Source organism: Zophobas morio, unplaced genomic scaffold, assembly GCF_036711695.1.
Source record: "Zophobas morio isolate AGI-343-1 ecotype UQ-CSIRO unplaced genomic scaffold, CSIRO_AGI_Zmor_V1 ptg000011l, whole genome shotgun sequence".
Taxonomy (NCBI): domain Eukaryota; kingdom Metazoa; phylum Arthropoda; class Insecta; order Coleoptera; family Tenebrionidae; genus Zophobas; species Zophobas morio.
Window position 1 is genome coordinate 3,002,183 of NW_026972116.1, and position 22,745 is coordinate 3,024,927.

Here is a 22,745-nt window from a genome sequence, read left to right on the forward strand (position 1 = left end):
AAAATTTTAAAATATTCTCATCAAATATATTTTTTTTGCGAACATCTGGCTGTTCAGAGAAAAAACACATGCGGATTTGTGTACCGTAAATACATTAGAGGAGCCTTTCTGCTGCATTTAAATACAGGAGTATATTACTGTATAACCTCGAAATCATTTTAATTTAGAATCCCTTGAGATGGCGTCATCAAAATGTTGGTGGAGATGATTAGCCAAATTTTGGTTAGCGTTTTACTATTTATATAACATTAGTAATACTATACATACAAAATATGACAACAAAATAAATCGGTCAGGTATTTTCGGATTATCTGCCTAATAAAACGGAAACGGGAGACTATTTTTTTCGTACTCTATGAAACTGGCAAGTCGCAAGTCAATTACTATATTTCCTTAGCTTATGCTCGAGAAGTAAAAATAAAACAACAAACTGTAAAAAACTATCTCAAATATAATAAGCGTTCCGAGGTAAAATTGAGTATCTGACAATTCGAGTCTAGTAAAACATTTATTTTCTCCAGGGAATTATGTTAATGTAAAATTAGTTAAATTAAGCTTTAAATTACATCCATACATAAACCAGCCGCTATGCCGGAATAATTGTTAATAGACCTTCGTCAGTAGTCGTAAAACTGCGTAATGTGTAACATTTTCAGACAGCTGTTTACTTTCAGAATAAGTCTCTAAAATCAAGCTTAACTGTTCTCCAAATGCATTATCTAACCGTAAGGTTGCGAATGATGCTCATTACCATCAAAAGAATGTAAAATTTGAATATTCTGCATAACGTCCTTCGCAAGTTTCCATATTTCACTAAAAGATTTCATTCATTAGCAGCAATCATACGGACGGCTGATTTGACGGAAAAGCAAAATACAAGGAGCGGCGTCCGTTCGAGCTAAAATTTTCTTTTTTTTGTGTGTAAGAAGTAAAGTAGAAATATAAAGAGTACGTGATTCGGAAGGAGCGAAGACGACCGAATTCAATTAAGTAAATTCCTTGTATATAATGAATGAACACGCAATGTACCTTTAGGTAAGGTCGATGAGAAACGACAGTATAAATCAAGAGGAGAGAGAGGTAGATTTTCAAAGTGACTTACGTAAACGACTATAGGCTCGCGTATCGGACCTGGTATTCGAATCTTCTCCAACTGGTTGTCCCTTTCGTAGAGGGCTTGAGCCCCTGCCACAGTATATTCTCCCGGTAACGTGATGTGCCTGCAAAACAAACAATACCGTGAATTAAATGACAATATCGTTAGAGTGAATGCGTGAAATGTCACCTGCGGGTTTTTGATTTTAAATATCTGTGTTTTTAGAGAGAAGGATCAGGAGCTCAATGGATAGTCTTTGTTCATAACTGTATTACAGAATACTTCATCACTTACAGTTAACCATTTTTTTTTGTTTATTATGATTGCAAAATCTGAAGATTATCGTCAAAGATTTCGTTACAAATAGTGTGAATTTTCTAATACAGAGATTTTCGGGAAAACGATATACAGGGTTGCTAAAAAGTATGGATACAGCTAAATAATTTCCGAACGCTTTACCAGAAGTCATTGAAATTTGCTACACAAGTAAAAGTATTTGAACTTTATCTTCTAAAATATTGTTCAAATTTCTATCAACATCTGTTTTGGAGATACAAGGTCAACTTGATTTTTTTAAAAAACAGGAGGGATCAAATTTAATATATTTTTTAAAAAAGCATTTTTTGCGTTCGGTAATGTAACACATTAATTGTATCTAAAGGTAAAAAAAAATATTAAAATAATACAATTTTGAAAAATATATATTTCTTTGTTTTATTTCAGTTAAATGTCTTATTTTTACATTTATTATTAACTTTTATTTAATTTATCAACTCACAAGTGGTAACGAAATAATGATAGACGAAATGTTTTTTTCAGAAATATTAAATTTGATTTGTGGCACAAAAAAAGATCAATTTGGCCTGGTATCTCCAAAATAAATGTTGATGGAAATTTCAATTGTACAAAATTTTCAATGAGTTCTTATAAACCGCTCTGGAAATATTTAGCTTAGTATCCATTCTTTTTAGCAACCCTGTGTTGTGTTGTGCATAAACTACAACAGTGTATATATAGGATGCACAAAAGTTCTGAACGATAAATTATCTTCGTTATTTGAAAAACGATGATTTTGATGTTTTAGTTGCATATATGGGGTGCATCCAGATAATAGTACCCGTTCTGCTTTAATACGAAAATAAATTATCCCATTAACAACAACAAACTATTTATTTTTATACACTACAAAATCATTTTTCCATATATACAGGGTGCTGACAAAATCGCGTAGCAAATCACTAGAGGTTTGTTTGAAATAATTTATAAGCAAAGAAAAAAAATATTAAAAAAAATCCCTAGAATCCACATTCTCTAGGAAGGGGACCCCGAAGTTCAAAATTTTATTTTCTTAATTAGTAATTAAACAGTTGCATTTATTATTTCTCTTAAAATATTAAAATTCTGTAGCAGTTCCATGTAAACATTTTCATAAGAAACACTATTATAATGTAAAGAATTTTCGAAATGTTTAAAAAATATGTGAAAATACAACTGACAACATCGTAATATTCCCATTATGGTTGGTACGGCACAACAAAATAGTCGCCTTTTTAAGCTTTGTTGCAACCGTCAAAATCTAATATTTAACGTCTTTGCCAAAATAAATCAAGATGTTTTTAAACAACGAATACGTAGATATGCTCTTCATACTTAGAGAATACAGAAATAGTGTTGCTGCTGCAGCTAGAACCTACGCTGATCGGTACCCTGGAAGACAGCCTCCTAGCAAAAATGTGCTCAGACATTTAGAACAACGAGCAAGAGCAACAGGACGCATTTTGTCTCTTGGAATTCACCGTGGCGTCCAAGATCAATACGAACACCAGAAGTAGAAGAGGCAATTCTAAATCTGGTGGAAGAAAATCCAAGACGGAGTACAAGAAACATTGCACAGCAGTTACACCTGGATAGAAGACTCTAGTGTGGCGTGTTATCCATCGGGAAAGGTATCATCCCTTCCATTACATAAGAGTGGAATCGCTGCTTCCCAAAGACTACGTAAGACGCGCAAACTACTGTAACTTGCGTAGGAGGACGCTGATCAAAATTTTACGTTTCGTGTGCTTTGGACGGGCGAAGTGAATCAAGCGAGATAATCAAGACTATTACAATCCTTATGTGATACGAGAAAGAAATCACCAACATTTGTTTAGTCTAAATTTGTGTGCAGGAATTCTTGGAAATCATTTGTTCTAGGTCCTATTATCATCCCTGATAAATTAAATGGACAATGAATGAATTTTCACTTAATAATTATCAAGATTTTTTGCTTAGACGCAAGGGGACGTAATTTTGAGCAGTTTCTTTGATTTTATTTGTTATAGTTAACCTCGTTTTTTGTTTTGTCAGTTTGCATGGTTCCATATTTTTTATTTTCATGACCATTTAAGATGAAAAATGATCATGTTCTAGAGATTACAATGTTAGAATGTTACCAATTTAGCTGTGATAAAAAGTATTTATATCTTACAAAATTAAACTGCTAGATTTGTTTTAGCTTCTTTTTTGGATTGTATGCAATTACTAGAAAGTTTGGCATATTGATGGTCTGCCATTTTTTTAACACGCTGTTTAGTCTTCACAGCTAAACATTTTTCATAACGTAAGTTTTCGTATACGTCCTATATAAAACTCTACCACCTGTTAACGTAGTGATTTATTCATAGTCAATATTACCCCATTACGTAAGTCATTTTTGTGATCTTTAAACAAGCGAAAATCACTGAGTGCCAACTCAGCACTGCATGTTGGATGATTTCGCACACTTTTTTTTTAAACTTGTAGAGGAATTTGGCGCACCTCTGTAATGTGATTTTTTCAGATTGTCTGGTTTACTTTTTACTAATTTTACATTTCAAATGACCCCACAAAAAAATCGAGGGACAATAACTTTAGGGAACGAGCGAGCCATTCAATAATGCCTCTTAGGCCAACCCATCTTGCTAGAAATACTTTATCTAAATAATTGTAGACATCTAACGCTAAATGCGGCAAAGATATTTTTGCACTCATGACCTTTTTTGATGGCTTTCGGGCATTCACCAGGGTGCGGGAGTTCGAGCTTCCCGCACACGTGCATTTTAACTTTACGTTGCCATAGTAACCTTAAAATAGTCAATAAAAGAAGATAACCACAATTAATGAAAAGGTAATGTTAGCCTTTTTCGAAAGTATCAAAAGAGTCAAACCAAAGAACCTCCGGGAAGTTATTTCATATCAATTAAACGAGTTATGAAATGAAGTAACAGTCATGAAAAAATTGACTTTTGACAACTGTCAACAATTTTGAAATAACCTAACTTTCATAACGAAATTGGATAAAATTGTTTTATTCTAAAGACATAAAGGTATACGAAAAATAAAAAAAAAACTTTTCAAATAACGAAGATAACTAAACTTCTTGAAAAGTGTCATTTGTTTTCGTTATTATTATAAGGACCCACCACTGACCCGAAAATGACCGACATTCAGGTAAGACTTTATCATTAAGGGTACTAAGACTTATAAGTAATGATACGCATTGATTAGAATAATAAAAAACTTTTGAGATCCTAGAATTACAGCATACAAATCAGCCCCGTAGCTAGAAAACTTATTCAGGGGGGGGCAAGTTTGTCGACAGAGGGGGCTTCATGTAAATATGAATATATATTTAAATAATACACTCAGATAACCACCTTATTTTTTCTCAGTTTTTACATTTGAAAGAGCATTAAAATAATTGTAAACATCGATCTTTCACGCTATTAAATTTTCGTAAAAACCTGTCGAAGTCCAAAGATTTGATACGGTACTTTTAAAAAGCCAGAAAAACCAAGTTTGCCAATTCTTGATGCATCATTGAAGGCGTTAAAACAGAGAATGTAAATTCACAAACAGCTATACTGCATCCAAAAATTGGTACAGTGGCCAATCACTAGATAACAACCAATTTGTTTGAGTTAATTTTTTTGCATGTTTAGTAGTAGGCTATGGAATAAAATGTGACATGACAGTTCATTTTTTTATACGGTCAACATCAACGTTAGGATGATATTGCCAAATAACATACCCTGTAAGAAAATAAAGGGTGTGCGGGTGGGGCTAGTAAATATGCTTCGCAATCGGCTTTATATTGAAATTTTATTACTAATTTGCAATTTATAATGTGTAAGTCTTCCAGGGGGGGCAACCACAACTGCTAGGGGGGGCTCAGCCCCATCTGCCCCCCCCCGTAGCTACGGGGCTGATACAAATTCGTCTGCTATTATTTTCTAATCTTACCCCCTCTCCAAGAGTCTAGCGGAACCATCACTTGAAAAGTCACCTACACTACTCTGACCAACTGATGCTAATCTATTCTGACTGACATGATCAGATTGTTAGAGAAACTTACGAACAATGTGACAGCTTTTTGCATTTGACAATTATTGAATCATTTAAGTGTAAATATTTCTATATTATTATATCATATTTTAATAATAATAGTTCTCTCGTGTTATACTTACGAACAAATATTTTGGTTTTAATGCAGTTGAAATACATTCTTGGCGCGATTATATGCATATTTAAATTAAAATGTTAAACATGTTTCAATTTAGTAATTGCAATTTTCGTGTAGGATTCTGATACTAATGCAAAATGTGAACAGTTTTCATTGGGCGAATAGTTAACATATAACTTATAATTTAATAGCTCTTTATAATAAGTATATACAGGCTGTTATTGAAAGGTACGTACAACAAAACTGACAGTTATTCGCTAAGTTTAAGAAGTCTGAAAAACTTATTTTGTGTTATCAAAATTATGAGGGGAAAATTAACCCTTATCCAACCTTTTTAGACGCTACTGAAGGATAAATAGGTAAAATTAATTTATTTTAGTAAATCCTAGCAACTGTAACAATAAAACTTTTGTCAAGACTAAGTGTTGCCATAGAAACGAGAGATGATCTTTTTATCAGAGGCGTCCAACAAATTTGGACATAAATTGTAATAATTTTTATCTATAAAAGAAGAACACTTTGACCTAAACTTTTTTTTTACTTTTAGCACCCATACTTTGAGATCAATTGCCGATTTTATTTTGTACGTACCTTTCAACAACACGCTGTATATAATAAATAATAGAAATATCAATGACCAATTGTAAAATTGTAGTTTTTGAGTACCTACACGTATTTCCTACTGCACGAAAACAAGAAATGGCACTGTTACACTTGGCACTTAAATACTTAAAACATAGTTCACAGTGTTGCATTTATTGCAGAATTAATTTTATCATGATTTTTGAATGAAACGATCATTTTAAAATTTCGGTTTTAACATATATAAAAATTCTATACATTCTGTGCCACCGCTAGTGCTCATTTGACGAATTTGCGCGTTTTTTAGGATTGTTTGGAAATTCCACACGCAAAGAGACAACATATTGTCAGTATCAGGAAAATCTTCTGGTCGTCAAATTTTGTAATACGTATAAATATTACTACTATTACTAGACTAGCATTACTGTTGAGTTAAGACAAATACATGTATTTTTGGTGTAGTTGTATGTTTAGTTTATATAAAGTTCACGTTCAGCAAAATTTGGCCAATAATGGTTATCAATCGGATGACATTGAGTCCACTATTCAAGGTCACACAAACCTCCATTCCCGATAAACCAATGATAAAACTTCTAGTCCCCTAACTTCGATGGGTTTTCTGTCATATATCTACAGTCACAAAAAATATGACGCAAATTCTCAAAAACAGATAATCAGAAGCATTTTCAAACCACTCCGTAAAGTAGCACAACTTTCGAAGTCATCGTCTATGTAGGTATTTATCGTAATGCCTGGTCATGTGGTCCAGTTAACATAGGTGAAATTAGTCGTTCCATCAAAACTGAAATATCCGAACACCAACAGCGCACTCAATTCAGTTCCTTCTTGTCATAAGCTCTAGTAGAACAAGAGACAGGTCATCAAATTCTATTCAACAACTATAAAATCCTTGCGAAATTTTTACATTAATTCATCTGGCAAACACAAGAGCCAATTGAAAAACATAGATGGTCCGATAAGGTCAACAGAGACAACTCCCGGTTTTCTTTGTTTGTAAAATGTAATACAATTTAACTTAGAACCTGCAAAAGCGAGTGTTCTGAAATTTTGTAAATACTTTAAGGTTATCATAGCATGGTAAATCGTTAATTAATATTTTAGCTGTTCATCCTTCCTAAAAACTTGTTGACGTCATCTCAAAATTTTGCTTGATAAATTTTGTCTAAATTGTGCAAAATATTTCGGCCTATTTGTTGCTTAAGTATTTACATTTATTATTATTAAAATTTTATTACGAAAAACTTACTTGAAACATACGTATAACATGCTTTTTTACCTGTACTGCAACCGTCCACATCTTTTTTTATTTATAGTGGTTATCAAAAAATAAAAAAATCGGAAAATTCTAAGAAACTGGAATTATTTATTATTATGAAGGGTTCCGTTAAGCGGCATCGATTACTGGGTCATTAGAGGACTTGCGTGATATACATACCGTTAAAGCTAGTATAAAGAAGCTATGAACAAAACTATAAGCATGCCATAAACAAGCTTGATTGCACCCAACATGTGCAGTTGAAATACATGTTAGATGCGCTCGTATTTCAAGAACGAGGGCAGTTTTGTCTAAATAATTTTACACTAAATTTTATTATCGGTTGAGGAGAAGAAAAATAGTAAAGCTCCGAAGGTGGCTACCAACAACCAAAATACTAAACAACCACAATTAATTCGATTATTTTCTGTGGAGAAACAAAGCATTACAAAAATTTAGTGCTTACCTACACATGCCATCAATCACCTAGTTAGTTGTTACCCTTTACTGCCATCTTAAAGTTTTTAGTATTGTCTTTAAAATTTCATAAGGTATAAGAAATGTAATTTTGGTAAGGTAAAAACATTTCACAAATTTGCCATAAATTTTCTGTTTTTTTAAACTTTTACTTAAAATTAGATGTCATTTGTTTTATATTCTATTTATTATAATGTAATTATTGCTGCATTTGATTTGTTAATTTTGTTGTTTATATCAGGTATTAGAAAAAGTATGTAACACTACACTGTAAAAACATATAAAAAAGTGTAGGTACACAATAAAAAGCAGCCCATTCAGAGTGTTTGCCTGTCTGGAATTTGGCGGATGCGCCACGTCAAAGAAACAAAGACGCGATCCTCAACTAGGAACTCCCGAGTAATTTAAACCTTGTAGAAATAAATTCGGAGGGAGATAATTGGTTGGGATCTTGATGTATTTCAGGCTGGTATAATTAGCGAAACAATTTTAGAGTAACGTACCGTTTTCCATTGAGATAGAATTTCTTGGCGAGAGCGCTCCCGATGCTGATGTAGTTTTCAGAGTGATCCTTTTCCTCAATACGGATATTGCGTGCACCGGCTGGTATTACCACGACTTCTCGATACCCCGGAGAGTAGCTTTGTTTATTGTACAAGCCCTCGATTTTGTCGCATTTCGTACCGTCACCTTGACAAATGCCGCAATCATCCTCGTGTGCTGTCGAGTCTACTACCCAATCACAACCAACTTTCTACGTATTCAACAATATTTCAATGTAATCCAATTAAGGGAATGTTTACTGTGTAAAGTCCTACCCTGCAAATCCCGGAAATGCACACGTCTCTGGATCCGACGTTGCAAGGGGTACCATCAACTGCATACTCGCCCCAAGGCACGATTACTGTTTCATTAGCATCGCTACAGTATAACTGACAGGGTTCATCTGTAATGATAACAAATAAACTAGAAGAGGCTCATCAATATTCAATTTTACTCCAGATGCTTCAGCGTTACCTAGTAAGGTAGAGACTTTTAATATAATTAAATAAATTGCGTAAAACTCATCAGTATCAGAGAGTCATTTAGGAACAGCTAAAACTTTAGTTGCTTTCTGATGAATAAAACATGGGAAATCGTTTTTTTTTTAAGTCAATTAGCTTTTAATTTCACATTTTAGTGAAAATTGTAAGTGATAATTTATCCTTAACATTATAACCTTAATAGATTTACTGAACAATAAGAAATTCATGATTTAGCCAATAAAGAAATAAAAAATTAAGTTTTTATATGCGTAATTTAACATTTCATCCTGTCTAACGTTGCTGTCCATGTTCTTATGTCACTAATGCCATGGCGTTATAGTATTTACGTAACATTACTAGCATGGTAAAAGGGTTTTTATTGGCGGACAGAAGGATATGACTGGCGAGCCGCAGGCGAGCCAGTCACCTTCTGGAGCCAGTAAAAACGCGTTACCTTGCGTGTATTGTTCAATATTTTATTTGTTTCTCACTTGTAAATAACTATTATAAATTATTAAAAACTCTAGAAGGTCCAATATTTGAAGAAACATCGTATGAGCTTTAGACGTATTGGCTTGGAAACGCACGTCAGCATGGCACTTGTCATAGCATTTACTGTGACCGTATTCGAGATACACCCACATAAATTTTTATGGGACCAATCACTCAAAAATCGGTGCTCCTAAAACCGCAACCATAAATTATGAAAAGGGCTTGACAGCTCATTTTATACAGAGCCGTTATCGGGTTGAGTTGAAAGTTTCACCTGCTTTTGGTAATGTTATAGGGGAAGAGAGCCCAAAGCGGGCACCATAAGGAAAAATATAAAAAAAATTGTTTATGGATAATCTAGATCCTTTAAATTTTTATATTATAATGCTTGGTTTAACACTTTTCAATGATGCATAACTAAAATTGAGGAAAGTTTATTAAAAAAAAGTTAGAAGCAGATAACTAAATCTTTACAACTGCCCGCTTTGCCCTACGGGGAGGCCTAAAGCGTGCATTCAGCTATGGCAAACTAGTGTTCCTGTAGAGAGAGTTCCGCAATTGCTTTACTCACTACCTTGGACTTAAAATGGCGGCTCGGCATCAGCTGGAAGAAAGCTAGTTTTGCTTGTTGTTTTGATTGTTGTTTTTTGGGCAAAAACAGGGCGCGAATGTGTGTATAGTGCGTGTATATATAATATGTATATAATATTATTTACTTGGAAAACATGGGAATAAGTTTATAGATAAAAAAATTCTTACCAATAGTGCCAGTATTACAAGTAGTAAGAGTATTGCGATGCGTATTTTGGCAAACAAAATGCAATAAGACATTTCAGTATTTCTGCGTTTCATTGACCTTTCGTTCGTATACCTAAATTCTTGTTATGTCATTAAGATCCAAATTAAAACAGTATTATAACCTGGATGATGTGAATAAAATTGGGAAATAAAACTTTGTTTCGATTCAAAAATTGCCCTTCGTTTTACTTTTATTCTAAAAATTTATTGTACCACAATTTATTATTATTCATACCTCCCATCAACTTGGTCCGTTTAAAGTTGGCGCGTGGTGTTGGAGTTACAATGGCGGAGGTTTGCGGAACTCTCTCTACAGGGACACTAGGGCAAACCAGGCAATGGTTAAGGCTGGCGTCTGGTTCGGTTTCGCTCTATACTAAATACATTGAAAACATTGCCGGGGTTTCCGGAATTGCATTTTAAAAATACTGAAGTCTGCAACCAAACCAGAAGTTAAGTAAGCTCATTTTAATAGATTTTGACTTTTCGAGAGTTATTTACCTCAATCATGCACTGGTGTTGGTGTGCGAGCGAGTGAACATGTCGTCAAACGCTCTATTATGCTTATATTGTAAAAACAAAGCAGTTAGTGGACCTAAGTGTATAGTTTGTGAAAGGGTATTTCATCCTAAGTGTGTAGATCGTCTCAACTTAATAGTTTTAAATTCTGATCAAGTTATTTGTTGTAAAATGCCAGGAACAAGCAACAGTACAGATAACATCGCTAAAGAAGCCGTTATAACTTTTTTAAAAAGCAGTGAGTTTGGAGAAATAATCAAAGAAATCGTGCATCATGAAGTCAATGCCATCTTAACCGAAATAGGTAGAATCCGAGGAGAATTGGAAGCTGTGAAGGCTGCTAATGTGGACCTTATAAAACTGCTGACCAACCCCAAAATTAGTGGAACAAAGGTGCCAGATACCACTCACGGTAAGGAGCGTGTTACACGAGAACAAAATTCTGCTAATTTTGCGAACAATTTTTCAAATCTCTTCGATCCAAATTCTGGTACAAAACCGCCAAATAAGAGTATGGCTACCAATAAAAAAGATGATAAACCAGCTGATCTAAATAAAAAATTGAACGAAAAATCACTTTCTCTGTCGACTGATGACATTGTTAATGATAACGACAATAATGATTTCATATACCCACGTTATCATCAAAAGCGCAATTTTCAAACTAAAAATAGGAATATCATTAATGGGACTAAATCTGCGAAATCTTCTTCTCTCCGGGCTGTCGAAAAAATGCATCATTATTACATCGGACGCATTGACCCTGCTATGACTGAAAATCAGGTGGGAGAATGCTTAAAAGCTGAGTTGAATCTTCAGAACTTTGCCTGCGAAAAACTTCCGTCCAAAGGTGGGAATTTTAATTCCTTTAAACTCAGTGTTCCTCAGTCTAAAGCTGCTGATATCCTTAATCCGCAAATGTGGCCGGAAGGCATAGTAGTTCGTAGATTTTTTCCATCCGGAGCAAAACATAATTCATCTTCTACAGAACAAAATTTTCGCAACGCAAGAGTAGAGTTAACAACAACATAAGTGAAATCACCGTATATTACCAAAATGTGCGCGGTTTACGAACAAAATTGGCTGAGTGTTTTATATCTTGTTTATGTGAAAATTTTGATGTACTTATATTTGTAGAGACATGGTTGCATCCAGATATCAAAGATATTGAATTTATAGATAACAGATATATTGTGTACAGGACGGACCGCTCTGAAAGCAACAGCACGAAGAGCATTGGAGGCGGGGTATTTATAGCTGTAAAGAAGAATTTTCAGTCAAGTAAAATGAATTTGTTTTCTGAGCTAGAAGATTTGTGGGTAACCTTGCAAATCAATCATAAAATATTAATTTTCTGTGCTGTATACCTACCGCCTGATATTTCGGCAGAATTGTATGAAACTTTTGTCAATAAGGTAAAGTCGGTTTGTTACAACAATTTATATAGTCTAATTTTCATTCTTGGTGATTTTAATCTTGCGGGGGTAAAATGGATTTGTGACGACGAAATTATAGGTCTTATTCCAATCAATGTAAGATCAGAAAAAGAAATTCTTATATGTGATAATTTTGCTTCTTATGATCTTCATCAATTCAATGACGGTGCTAATTGCAGTGGTAATATCTTAGTTCTCTGTTATTCTAACTGTGATAATATTGTTATAAGTAGTACTCAAGAACTTGTAAAAATAGATAAATATCATCCTCCATTTAAGCTGGTAATAACGGGCTGTGAAAATTCTAGTGATAATTTCTGTGATATTTACTACGATTTTAAAAACTGCAATTATGACATAATTAATAATTATCTGTATAACTGTGATTGGCATTTTATTAACGATGACAATAATATTAGTGACATTGTGAGTGTATTTTATTGTTATCTAACTTTTATCTGTGATAATTTTGTACCTATGCGGAAATCAAGGAGCAAAAAGTTTCCGGTGTGGTTTAGTGGTGAGGCTCGTAATCTTGTAAAAAAGAAAAACAGTGCGCATCGTCGATTTAAAATAACTGGCGATATTAGAGATTATGCTGACTTTGTTTCTTTTAGAGCAGAATGCAAGAGAATTATTTCTGAATGTTATAATATGTACATCAACAAAACGGAATCCGAGATTAATTCTAATCCCAAACACTTTTGGAATTTTGTTAAAAATATGAAAAACAGTTGTGAACTTCCGAACACCATGAAGTATAATGATAGTCATATTCTTGGGTATGAAAACATAGCAAACGCTTTTGCCAATTACTTTTCTTCTGTTTATACGAAAAGTAGTGTCAGTAGTTACCATAATTATCCCTATGAAATTAAATCACTTGTTGATATCAAGACTGTACATATTACAGAAGATATTGTATTTAATGAATTGAAGTCTCTCGATCTTAGTAAAGGTGCGGGCCCGGATGGACTTCCGCCTATATTTTTTTATAATTGTAGAGATTCTCTGACGATACCACTTGCCAATATTTTTTCGATCTCGGTTCGCTCTGGTAAATTTCCTGATTTATGGAAGTCGGCGCGTGTTGTACCAGTCTTTAAATCTGGAGATAAACATCATATTGAAAATTATCGCCCTATCAGTATATTGTCCGTTCCATCAAAACTTTTTGAAAATATTGTGTACAAATCTGTATTTGAGTCGTTTAAGAATGTAATTAGCTTATATCAGCATGGTTTTTGTTCAGGCAGGTCAACGTTAACCAATCTTTTGACTTTTGTTGACGAGATTCTTGATGCTTTTGAAGTCGGTGGGGAGGTTCATTGCATTTACACCGATTTCAGCAAGGCTTTTGATACTGTTAATCATAGATTACTCATGTATAAACTCTATCTTTATGGTGTAAGAGATCCATTGCTTTCATGGTTCAATTCTTACATTAGTGGCCGATTACACTTTGTTGAAGTAATGAAATTTAGGTCATTTACGTACGAATTAACATCTGGCGTTCCGCAGGGGTCAATAATTGGACCTTTATTATTTAATATCTTTATAAACGATATTTGCTCAAATGTTAACTCTAGATCTCTATTATATGCAGATGATCTGAAGTTGTATAAGAGAATTGAAACAGCACAGGATGTGAGTGTTTTGAGAGACGATCTCTTGCGTCTGGAGAGTTGGTGTAAATGCAATGAAATGTTTCTCAATATTAAAAAATGTCAAACAATGTGCTTCAGTCGCAAAAGTCAACCGTCCATCCCTTTGTACTTACTAAACAAAGAGCCGCTAAAAGTTGTTGACAATGTAAAAGATCTAGGCATTTATTTAGACAAAAAACTTTTTTTTGTTGATCATTATGATTATATAGTTGCCAGAAGTCGTAAAATTCTTGGTTGTATAAAAAGGTGGACAGCGAATTTTAAAAACATCAGATCCATTGTGATTCTTTTTAACTCCTTAGTACGCTCTATTTTAGAGTTTAACTGTATCAGTTGGTCGCCTTTTTATATCACTTACATAAATCGTATTGATGCTGTACAACGTAGCTTTTTAAGATTTGTTAAATTTAAATTGTATTCTAATGGACTTATTTTAGACAATATCGATCTTGTAGCATCTTATCTTTCAATTCCATCACTAGAAACACGTAGAACGTATCATAAGTTGTGCTTTTTATTTAAACTGTTAAATGGGATAATTGATGCTCCTGAGTTGTTGTGTCAAGTTGGTATTAATGTTCCTATTCGTAATGTTCGCGGTACACGTTCATTTTATACACCCTTTCATAAATTTAATTATGCACTGCATTCTCCTTTGAACAGCATTTTGGCAATTGCCAATAAACATAACAGCCTGAATTATTTTGGAGTTTCCTTTACCGCATTCAAAAGGGAATGTCAAAATTTAATTTTAAAGTGTTAGATTATTTATGCTGTTTGTTATTACTGTATTGCTTAATTGGCGTATAATAAAGTATTATTATTATTATTATTATCATGGATTTTTTAGGATTATCAATGGTATCAAAAGAAAGCTGACACTTTTCCCCAGAAGACCTTCTATCTCAAAATGCAAACCTCTTCAGCACTTCGTCAAAAAATGCATTAATGTGCAAATTAAAGTGTGATGTAAAAGTTGCTCAACTTTATAATTTTTTTTTTGTAAAAACTGTAGACTAGATATGAATATAAATATGGAGGTCCCCTGGACTGAAGTTTGGTAATTCGAAAGATAATTTTTTAAAGCGATATATCTCGTATTTTTCTTTTTGGTTTTTTCACTTCGTAGACTTCGTTTCATCTTCAGCAAGTTCTTCTTTTATGATTTGTTTCACAGACTCCACATTGCCTTTGTTCTTCTTTTCGAAACAACTATAGATATTTAGTAAATACACTAGAAGGACAAACCGGACAAGTGCCCGCTTTGCCCATTTCGACATTTAAAATTGCAAACATCTAAACTCAAAATGATGCGACAAGTGGCAGTTAACTGCTACCTTATGGCAGCCGGATAAAAACAAATTCACTAACGAATTTCATTTTTAGCTTAAAAATCACAAACATAGAAAAAACAGATGTGACACATTTTTCAAAATCATGTGAAAATTATTTATTTATCACAGCACATAATTGGGTACTCGCAGGATGTGAAGTATGCGGGGGGGGGGGGGGGATGCACTATGTCAGCGCGGTTAGGGCGCACCAACTTTTGAAACGCCAAAACTAAAGAGAGTGCCCGCTTTAGGCTCTATGTTCGCTTTAGGCTCTATGCCCGCTTTAGGCCTCCTTCCCCTAGATATAATATTAGAAAATATAATAATCGTCCAGAAAGTTCTCCCGCGGTAGTAAATCTCATTAGACAACAATCAGAACTCATATCTTCTGAAAAATGGCAGAATTGTATTCGGCATGTTATAAAAGTTGAATCAACATTTGTAAATACACGCCCTAACGAAATTATAATTTCAATAAATAACGACTCATCTGAGTCTGAAAGTGACTTATAATCTTATAAATATTATTCAACTAATACAATTTGTCTATTATTTATCTTATTTTTTTAACAGAGTACGGCCCTGAAAAATTCTGCCGGAACGTGCCGATATCTGGTCGCATAGGGTGTTAAAAGCAATAAATTACTGTTGCCATTGTGCAGGGGTTTCACTCATTATCTGTCATAAAGTTTTATGTGGGTGTATCTCGAATGAAATTTGTATACTGTGTTGTCTAGTTCTGTCATTTAGATTTTTCGATTTATCGTTTTCGATGTATTGAAATAAGTGTGGCGCAAGCTATATTACTGAGGAAGCAGCAATTGTGAGTGAAAATTTACCTGAATCAATTTGGCTGTCATTTCAACTTATAATAGTTTAAAATGTTTAAAATACATAGCGGTATGAGGACGAGCAGGGCTGTACAAATTTTACTGACAGCCAGTAACATTTTTTACAGGCTATAGCCAGTTAAGCGACATTTTCATGTTGAATACAGTGACTTGGTAAATTGATGTTTACAAGTGAGGAACAAGCAAGATTTTTAAATTCACTGTTTCATTTTTTACAATTTTCGTCCAATCAAAATGCAAAATTTTGTTTTCCATTGGCAAAATATCAAAATTAAAATTTTGACGATCGCACTCAACCAATGAGATACGGTAAATTTTCTTTTGTTTTTCGTAGTCACTTCAATCAATTCAACAAGCTGCTGCCATTGTGTCATTTGAAAATACAGATTTGAAAACTGTTACAAAATGTACGAAAATAACTGGTCCTTCTCAGAAATTCAGTAATTTAACAGCTGAAAGCATTAATGCATCAATTTCGCACACTGTTTCATTAAACAAAGTTAAAAAAGCTTCGCTATGGGAGCATTCAATTCTTCACACAGCGAAGATACGAATTATTCCCCACAACGACTCCGGATGAAGCAGCAAAAATGCTACAAGACTGAACGTTCAACATGCCGAAAAAATGGATAAAATTATAATGAAACCAATGGAAAATCCAGCTGGAACATAACAGCTTTCGTATGGTACAGGAAACAAGTATCACATTAGAATCGATGTATTTTTTGTAGTTCGTTTTAAGCAAGGAAGAAGAGCTCGTTTATTTTCACCGGGATAGTGACTGTCATGAGATTCTAATTCAAAATTGACGAAAGAACAGAGCAAACGTGATTTAGTGCAGCAAAAGACTGTCTTTCAAGTAGTCATATCGAGAACTACAACTTAACGTAAATGGGCAAAATGTTTATTATTCTAATTGTATATTTCATGTTCATAATAATGTTAAATAAATGTTTTATAAAATAAAATTATTTCGGTTGTCTTTCCTTTCATGAAATAGTCATGCCGAATACCATTCGTGATGTAATTTTTCCTGGCAAAAATTAACACATTCGCGGACGTGTGTTTTATTTTCTGGGTATGTTTGTAGGACTGAGGGTCACATAACGTTTTCCAATATTCCACGATAATTTTATGCATATCATTTTATGCATCAAAATGCTCACTGATTCTCCAGCACACTCCTGGACCATGCACGTCAATGCATCCCCAAACGTTGACATGCACAACGTCCACTGTTGTTCGACAATTTGGTGTAATTTTTTTCATATCTGCAGTTTCGTGGTCTATATACACGAAGTTTCCCGTTTTTACCGGATTCAAAAGTCTTTTCATCGGTAAATATAACGTGACTCCAGAATTCGTCTCCCTGATTCAGAAAATCGCGCGCGAACTGCAGCCTCCTGAGTTTGTGTTGTTCAGTGAGAAATATTTTGTTAGCAGCTGCATAATTTTTCAGATTCGACGGTTTCACTCTTTTTCGTGCCATGCTAACAGATCCCGGAAAGTCTGTTTCTTCTCTGGCTTTAAGTACTGTACTAAACGGATTATGTTTTACAAAATTAATTAGGGCATTACCTTCATTCTCGGTAGAAATCTTACCAACACCAATTCTTGCTGGTCGATTGAAAATATTAATACCATTTTCCCAGTTTTTTTACTTCCCGAGCGTAAGCAAAGGAAGTATTGTAATCGAGTCCGTCGGCCGACTCTCTAGTTTTACGTTTTCTCGATTTTTCATGACCCCTAGAAGACGAAGAAATAGGTCTCCCATTTCCGTCTGTCTGTCCGTCTGTCCGTCTGTCCGTCTGTCCGTCTGTCCGTCCGTCTGTCCGTCTGTCCGTCTGCCGTCCCGGATTTTTATTAGACAGATAATCTCCGAAGGTACTCGACCGATTGTTGTGAAATTTTGTACTTATATTAAGAATATCATGTAGATGGTAAAACGCTAACCAAAATTTGTCTAATCATCCCCACCACTAATGCGATGACGTCACTTCAAAATTGTACATAGTTAATGGGTTTTCAATTGTATAAAATAACATAGTCCTACACATGTAGTTTACAACTCTGAATCGACTTTTCACCCGAAACGTCCAGATTTTTGGAAAAAAAATCAAAATTATAAAACAACATTTTGAAATTTAATTTTTAATCTGCTAACCAGAATGCTTTGAAATGTTGCAGATGTTTTAAGGCTGTAAAGAGCATCATAAATCTTTAGTCAAAAAATATTTGCTTATCCCCTCCAAAAATTTGATGACGTCAGCTCAAAAGTTTGTGGAATAAATCATATCTAAAATGTACAAAATATGATGAGTCTGTACTTGTGATCTATCACTCCATTCATATTTTTTGGATTTGCATATACAGAGTGACTCAAAAAAATTAATGAATGCGTAAATATATTTTATTGATTTAATCAGGAACTACAAAACCGAATGCTCTGAAATCTTGCAGATGTTTTAAGGTCATAAAGAGCATAATAAATGTTTAGTCAAAATATATTTGCTTATCCCCTCCAAAAACTTGATGACGTCAGCTCGAAAGTTTGCCGAATAAATCATATCTAAAATGTACAAAATATGATGAGCCTGTACTTGTCATTTATCATTCATATTTTTTGGATTTGCATATACAGAGTGACTCAAAAAAATTAATGAATGCGTAAATATATTTTATTGATTTAATCAGGAACTACAAAACGGAATGCTCTGACATCTTGCAGATGTTTTAAGGTTATAAAGAGCATAATAAATGTTTAGTCAAAATATATTTGCTTATCCCCTCCAAAAACTTGATGACGTCAGCTCGAAAATTTGCCGAATAAATCATATCTAAAATGTACAAAATATGATCAGTCTGTACTTGTGATCTATCACTCCATTCATATTTTATGGATTTGCATATACAGGGTGATTCAAGAAAATAAATGAAAGCGTAAATTTATTTTACTGATTTACTCAGGAACTACAAAACCGAATGCTTCGAAATCTTGCAGATGTTTTAAGGTTATAAAGAGCATAATAAATTTTTAGTCAAAATATATTTGGTTATCTTCTACAAAAAACTGATGACGTCAGCTCAAAAGTTTGCCGAATAAATCGTATCCAAAATGTACAAAATATGATGAGTCTGTACTTGTGATTTATCATTCCATTCATATTTTTGGATTTGCATATGCAGGGTGACTCAAAAAAATTAATGAAGGCGTGAATTTATTTTATTTAATCGATTTAATCAGGAATTACAAAACCGAATGCTTTGAAATCTTGGGAATATTTTAAAGTTATTATAAGCATGGTAAACTTTTGTTCAAAATGTATTTGTTCATCCCTCCTAAAAAAATTGATGACGTCACCCTTAAATTTTGCTGAATAAATCCTATCTAAAATGCAAAAAATATGATGAGTTTGTACTTGTGATTTATCATTCCATTCATATTTTTTAGATTTTCTTAAGAGGTGGTTCAAAAAAATTAATGAAGTCAATTTATTTTATTGATTAAATTAAAGGCAACACTTATTATTAGTATTACACCCCAACCAACCCAATTTGGTAGACACAAAATTTGTTAAAGGAAAAACTCGGTTGAAACATAAGGGTAGCACGCTTATTTTACATCGACTTTAACATTACAGACCTGCATTTGTTTTATACGCTCACTTGGTTCCGCGAATGTGAAATAGACATGTTTATAATCAACCAATTGTGAATTTCACCGTCAAGAATTAAAATAAAACCCAATGTTTTATATAATAAGCGGAAGTCGAACCAATAAAATCCGATGGTCGTTTTGTTTACAGTTTCTCTGTTTGACTCTCACGTATGCTGTTACGCCTGTCATCTTAAATTAAGAATGTTTATACATACACGATTTTCAGTTGCCTCTGATACGTATACGTGAGTAAATTGTTTCGTTATTTTATTGATTATTACAAATCAATATTCAAAACGACCCAATTCATTTTCCCGAAAATTTGAGAATATAATAATTTTATTCTTAGTATTACACTACATCTATCCCAACTGATATACGTGTCCTTGCAAAAATGTTGATGACGTCATCGCAATTTTTTTTAAATTCCCACTACAAAAATGTAATGAGAAAAAAAACACAATAGGCATGCAGTCGTCAAGTTTCCGACAGCGAGGGAAGTACTGTCTACACTCTTTAGACCAATTTTTTGTTTTGGAAATGATGTTGAGGAATTTTTGAATAAACAAAAAGTTAAATTTGACAAACTTTGTTATTCGGAGGCTCATGATTCGAACTGTACATATACCGTTCAGGATGTATTTAGACAAAGGTAGACTATGTAAATCTAGTAATCTGATTGGCAACCAGTTTCGTATATACAAAGTTTTTAATGTTAACATAAAATAAAGAAAAGGAGTACATAAATTGATTAATGTCTACATCGCTTCTTGTGGTTCAGGAGTGGTCATCCTAGTTCTGTTGATGGTACTCAAAATTTGGAATACATGGATGAAGACACAAAAGGCAAACTGTATGTTTTTACAGCTATTTGAATAATGTTCAAAAGGTAACCTGTATAAAGTATACCTAATTAAAAACTAAATGACGAATTCGTCTTCCTTTCATGTCCATTGTTTTGTGAGGTTTTTTGCCCCCTTTTAATTTCCAAATGTTTTCACGAATCAGCCGAAGGTGTGTCTGTTGTAAAGTATTCATTTTTCCGTTTGTCCTGCTGTACCTAAATGTGTCCATCAAGACTAAAGGAACTAAAGGATAAACCATCCTGAGCACTAACAAAAAAACTTTTATTCGCAGTGAAGTTACTGCCAAATAGCAATAGTTTTACTATATGTACGGTACGAGTATATTGTGTAAATTAAGTGTCGTTACTGTTATTTACATTTCTATTAGGTACTTTTTTTCACCAAAGAAGTTTCTGAAAATGTTTAAAATTTAATTAACGTGATGCACTGCATAATAAAGTGTGAATTATCGTTACTGCCAATACGAATTTCAAAACAACTAACTTTTTTGGAAATGGAAGGCTGCATAATTCATTTATAATCTGAGAAACGCATTTCAATGACAGGATTTTTGAAAGTTTTTACAAACATTGATTGCTATTGTTGTTGCTATCGCTGCCTATATTGTTTGTAGAAAAATTATGACAATTTTCAAAAAAACATCAACTTTAAATTTATATCCTGAGAACATATGTAACTGGTAGCGTTAAACGCTACTAGAAGCTTAAAAACAATATGACACGTCCCTCACAGAAGAGCTTTTTGACTTTTGGCAATTGGTTATCCGTTTTAATGTAGAACTCTCAAATTCTCAACTAAGTGATTTGAATTAAGTATATCAATTGTTTAAATAAAAGATTGAATTAACTAACGATCAATGACCAGAAATTTGTAATTTTTACCAAAAAAGAATATCAGTAGAAAGCGGATTTTATGAAATTTGCATATCCGTTATTTTTTGCATATAAGTCTTGATATTTAATATGTGGACGAATCATGCTAATTAAAAATGAATACAGCTATAAAAAAATTGCATATTTGCATATATATTTGCCTTCTGTTGCATATTTCACGTACCGGGTGCATATTTTGCATTTTTATCAAGTTTTGTGCTAATTTAAAAAAGAAAATGATTGTCATTCTATCGGCGTTTATCTAGAAAGACGAAATTTCATGAATCATCTTGCAAATATTGTCCTGAGCTTCATGTAACTAGGAAAAGTTTGTGTTTTATGGTAGTTTGGATAAACCACTGGGTGTTACGCCATCCTTCCAGGTAAATTCGCGCCCTAATTACTTTTGGAAATACGTTCATTACCAATATTTTTTTTCGTTACTTCAGTGTATTAATGATACGTTTTGTGGTGGTCGAAGAGACGTTATCCTATTATTTTTCATCGTGAGTTTGCATTGAAAGCATTTAAAGCGATATAGGTGTGTCAATATGTCGAAGATAACTCAAATTAATTTATGGATTAAACCTTTTCCTGAACTTATTCTTCAAGAAGGAACTGTGTTTTGTCACGCCTGCTCTAAACCAGCAAGTATTTTTACATCTGTGGACGTAGTACGCAGTTTTTCTATTTACAAATACATAATACTCTAGATTCACCGGAAAAACTTTTTGTTAGAAGATTTCGAAAAATATTTAAAAAGAAATTGTTACCTAAATAGTAATTAAATCGTCGATTACTGCTATTTCTTAATTTGTTCTGTTTATATCTATTTTTACTTCCCGAGCGTAAGCAAAGGAAGTATTGTAATCGAGTCCGTCGGCCGACTCTCTATTTTTACGTTTTCTCGATCTTTCATGACCCCTAGAAGACGAAGAAATAGGTCTCCCATTTCCGTCTGTCTGTCCGTCTGTCCGTCTGTCCGTCTGTCCGTCTGTCCGTCCGTCTGTCCGTCCGTCTGTCCGTCTGTTGTCCCGGATTTTTATTAGATAGATAATCTCCGAAAGTACTCGACCGATTGTTGTGAAATTTTGTACTTATATTAAGAATATCATGTAGATGGTAAAACGCTAACCAAAATTTGTCTAATCATCCCCACCACTAAAGCGATGACGTCACTTCAAAATTGTACATAGTAAATGGGTTTTCAATTGTATAAAATAACATAGTCCTACACATGTAGTTTACAACTCTGAATCGACTTTTCACCCGAAACGTCCAGATTTTTGGAAAAAAAATCAAAATTATAATAG

At 33.5% G+C, this 22,745-nt stretch overlaps 1 protein-coding gene across 2 annotated transcripts in view; it reads right to left on the reverse strand.

Annotated features, from left to right (window-relative positions):
- The window catches only part of LOC135126679 (A disintegrin and metalloproteinase with thrombospondin motifs 7), a 175,381-nt gene that overhangs the window by 31,695 nt on the left and 120,941 nt on the right, over positions 1-22,745 (reverse strand). For both annotated transcript variants that reach the window (XM_064052748.1, XM_064052747.1), the window contains 3 exons: positions 8,733-8,860; positions 8,418-8,668; positions 1,103-1,220 (listed from right to left, as the gene is read on the reverse strand). In XM_064052748.1, coding sequence (XP_063908818.1) covers positions 1,103-1,220; positions 8,418-8,668; positions 8,733-8,860 — 497 coding nt within the window. The remainder of the gene's footprint in view (positions 1-1,102; positions 1,221-8,417; positions 8,669-8,732; positions 8,861-22,745) is intronic.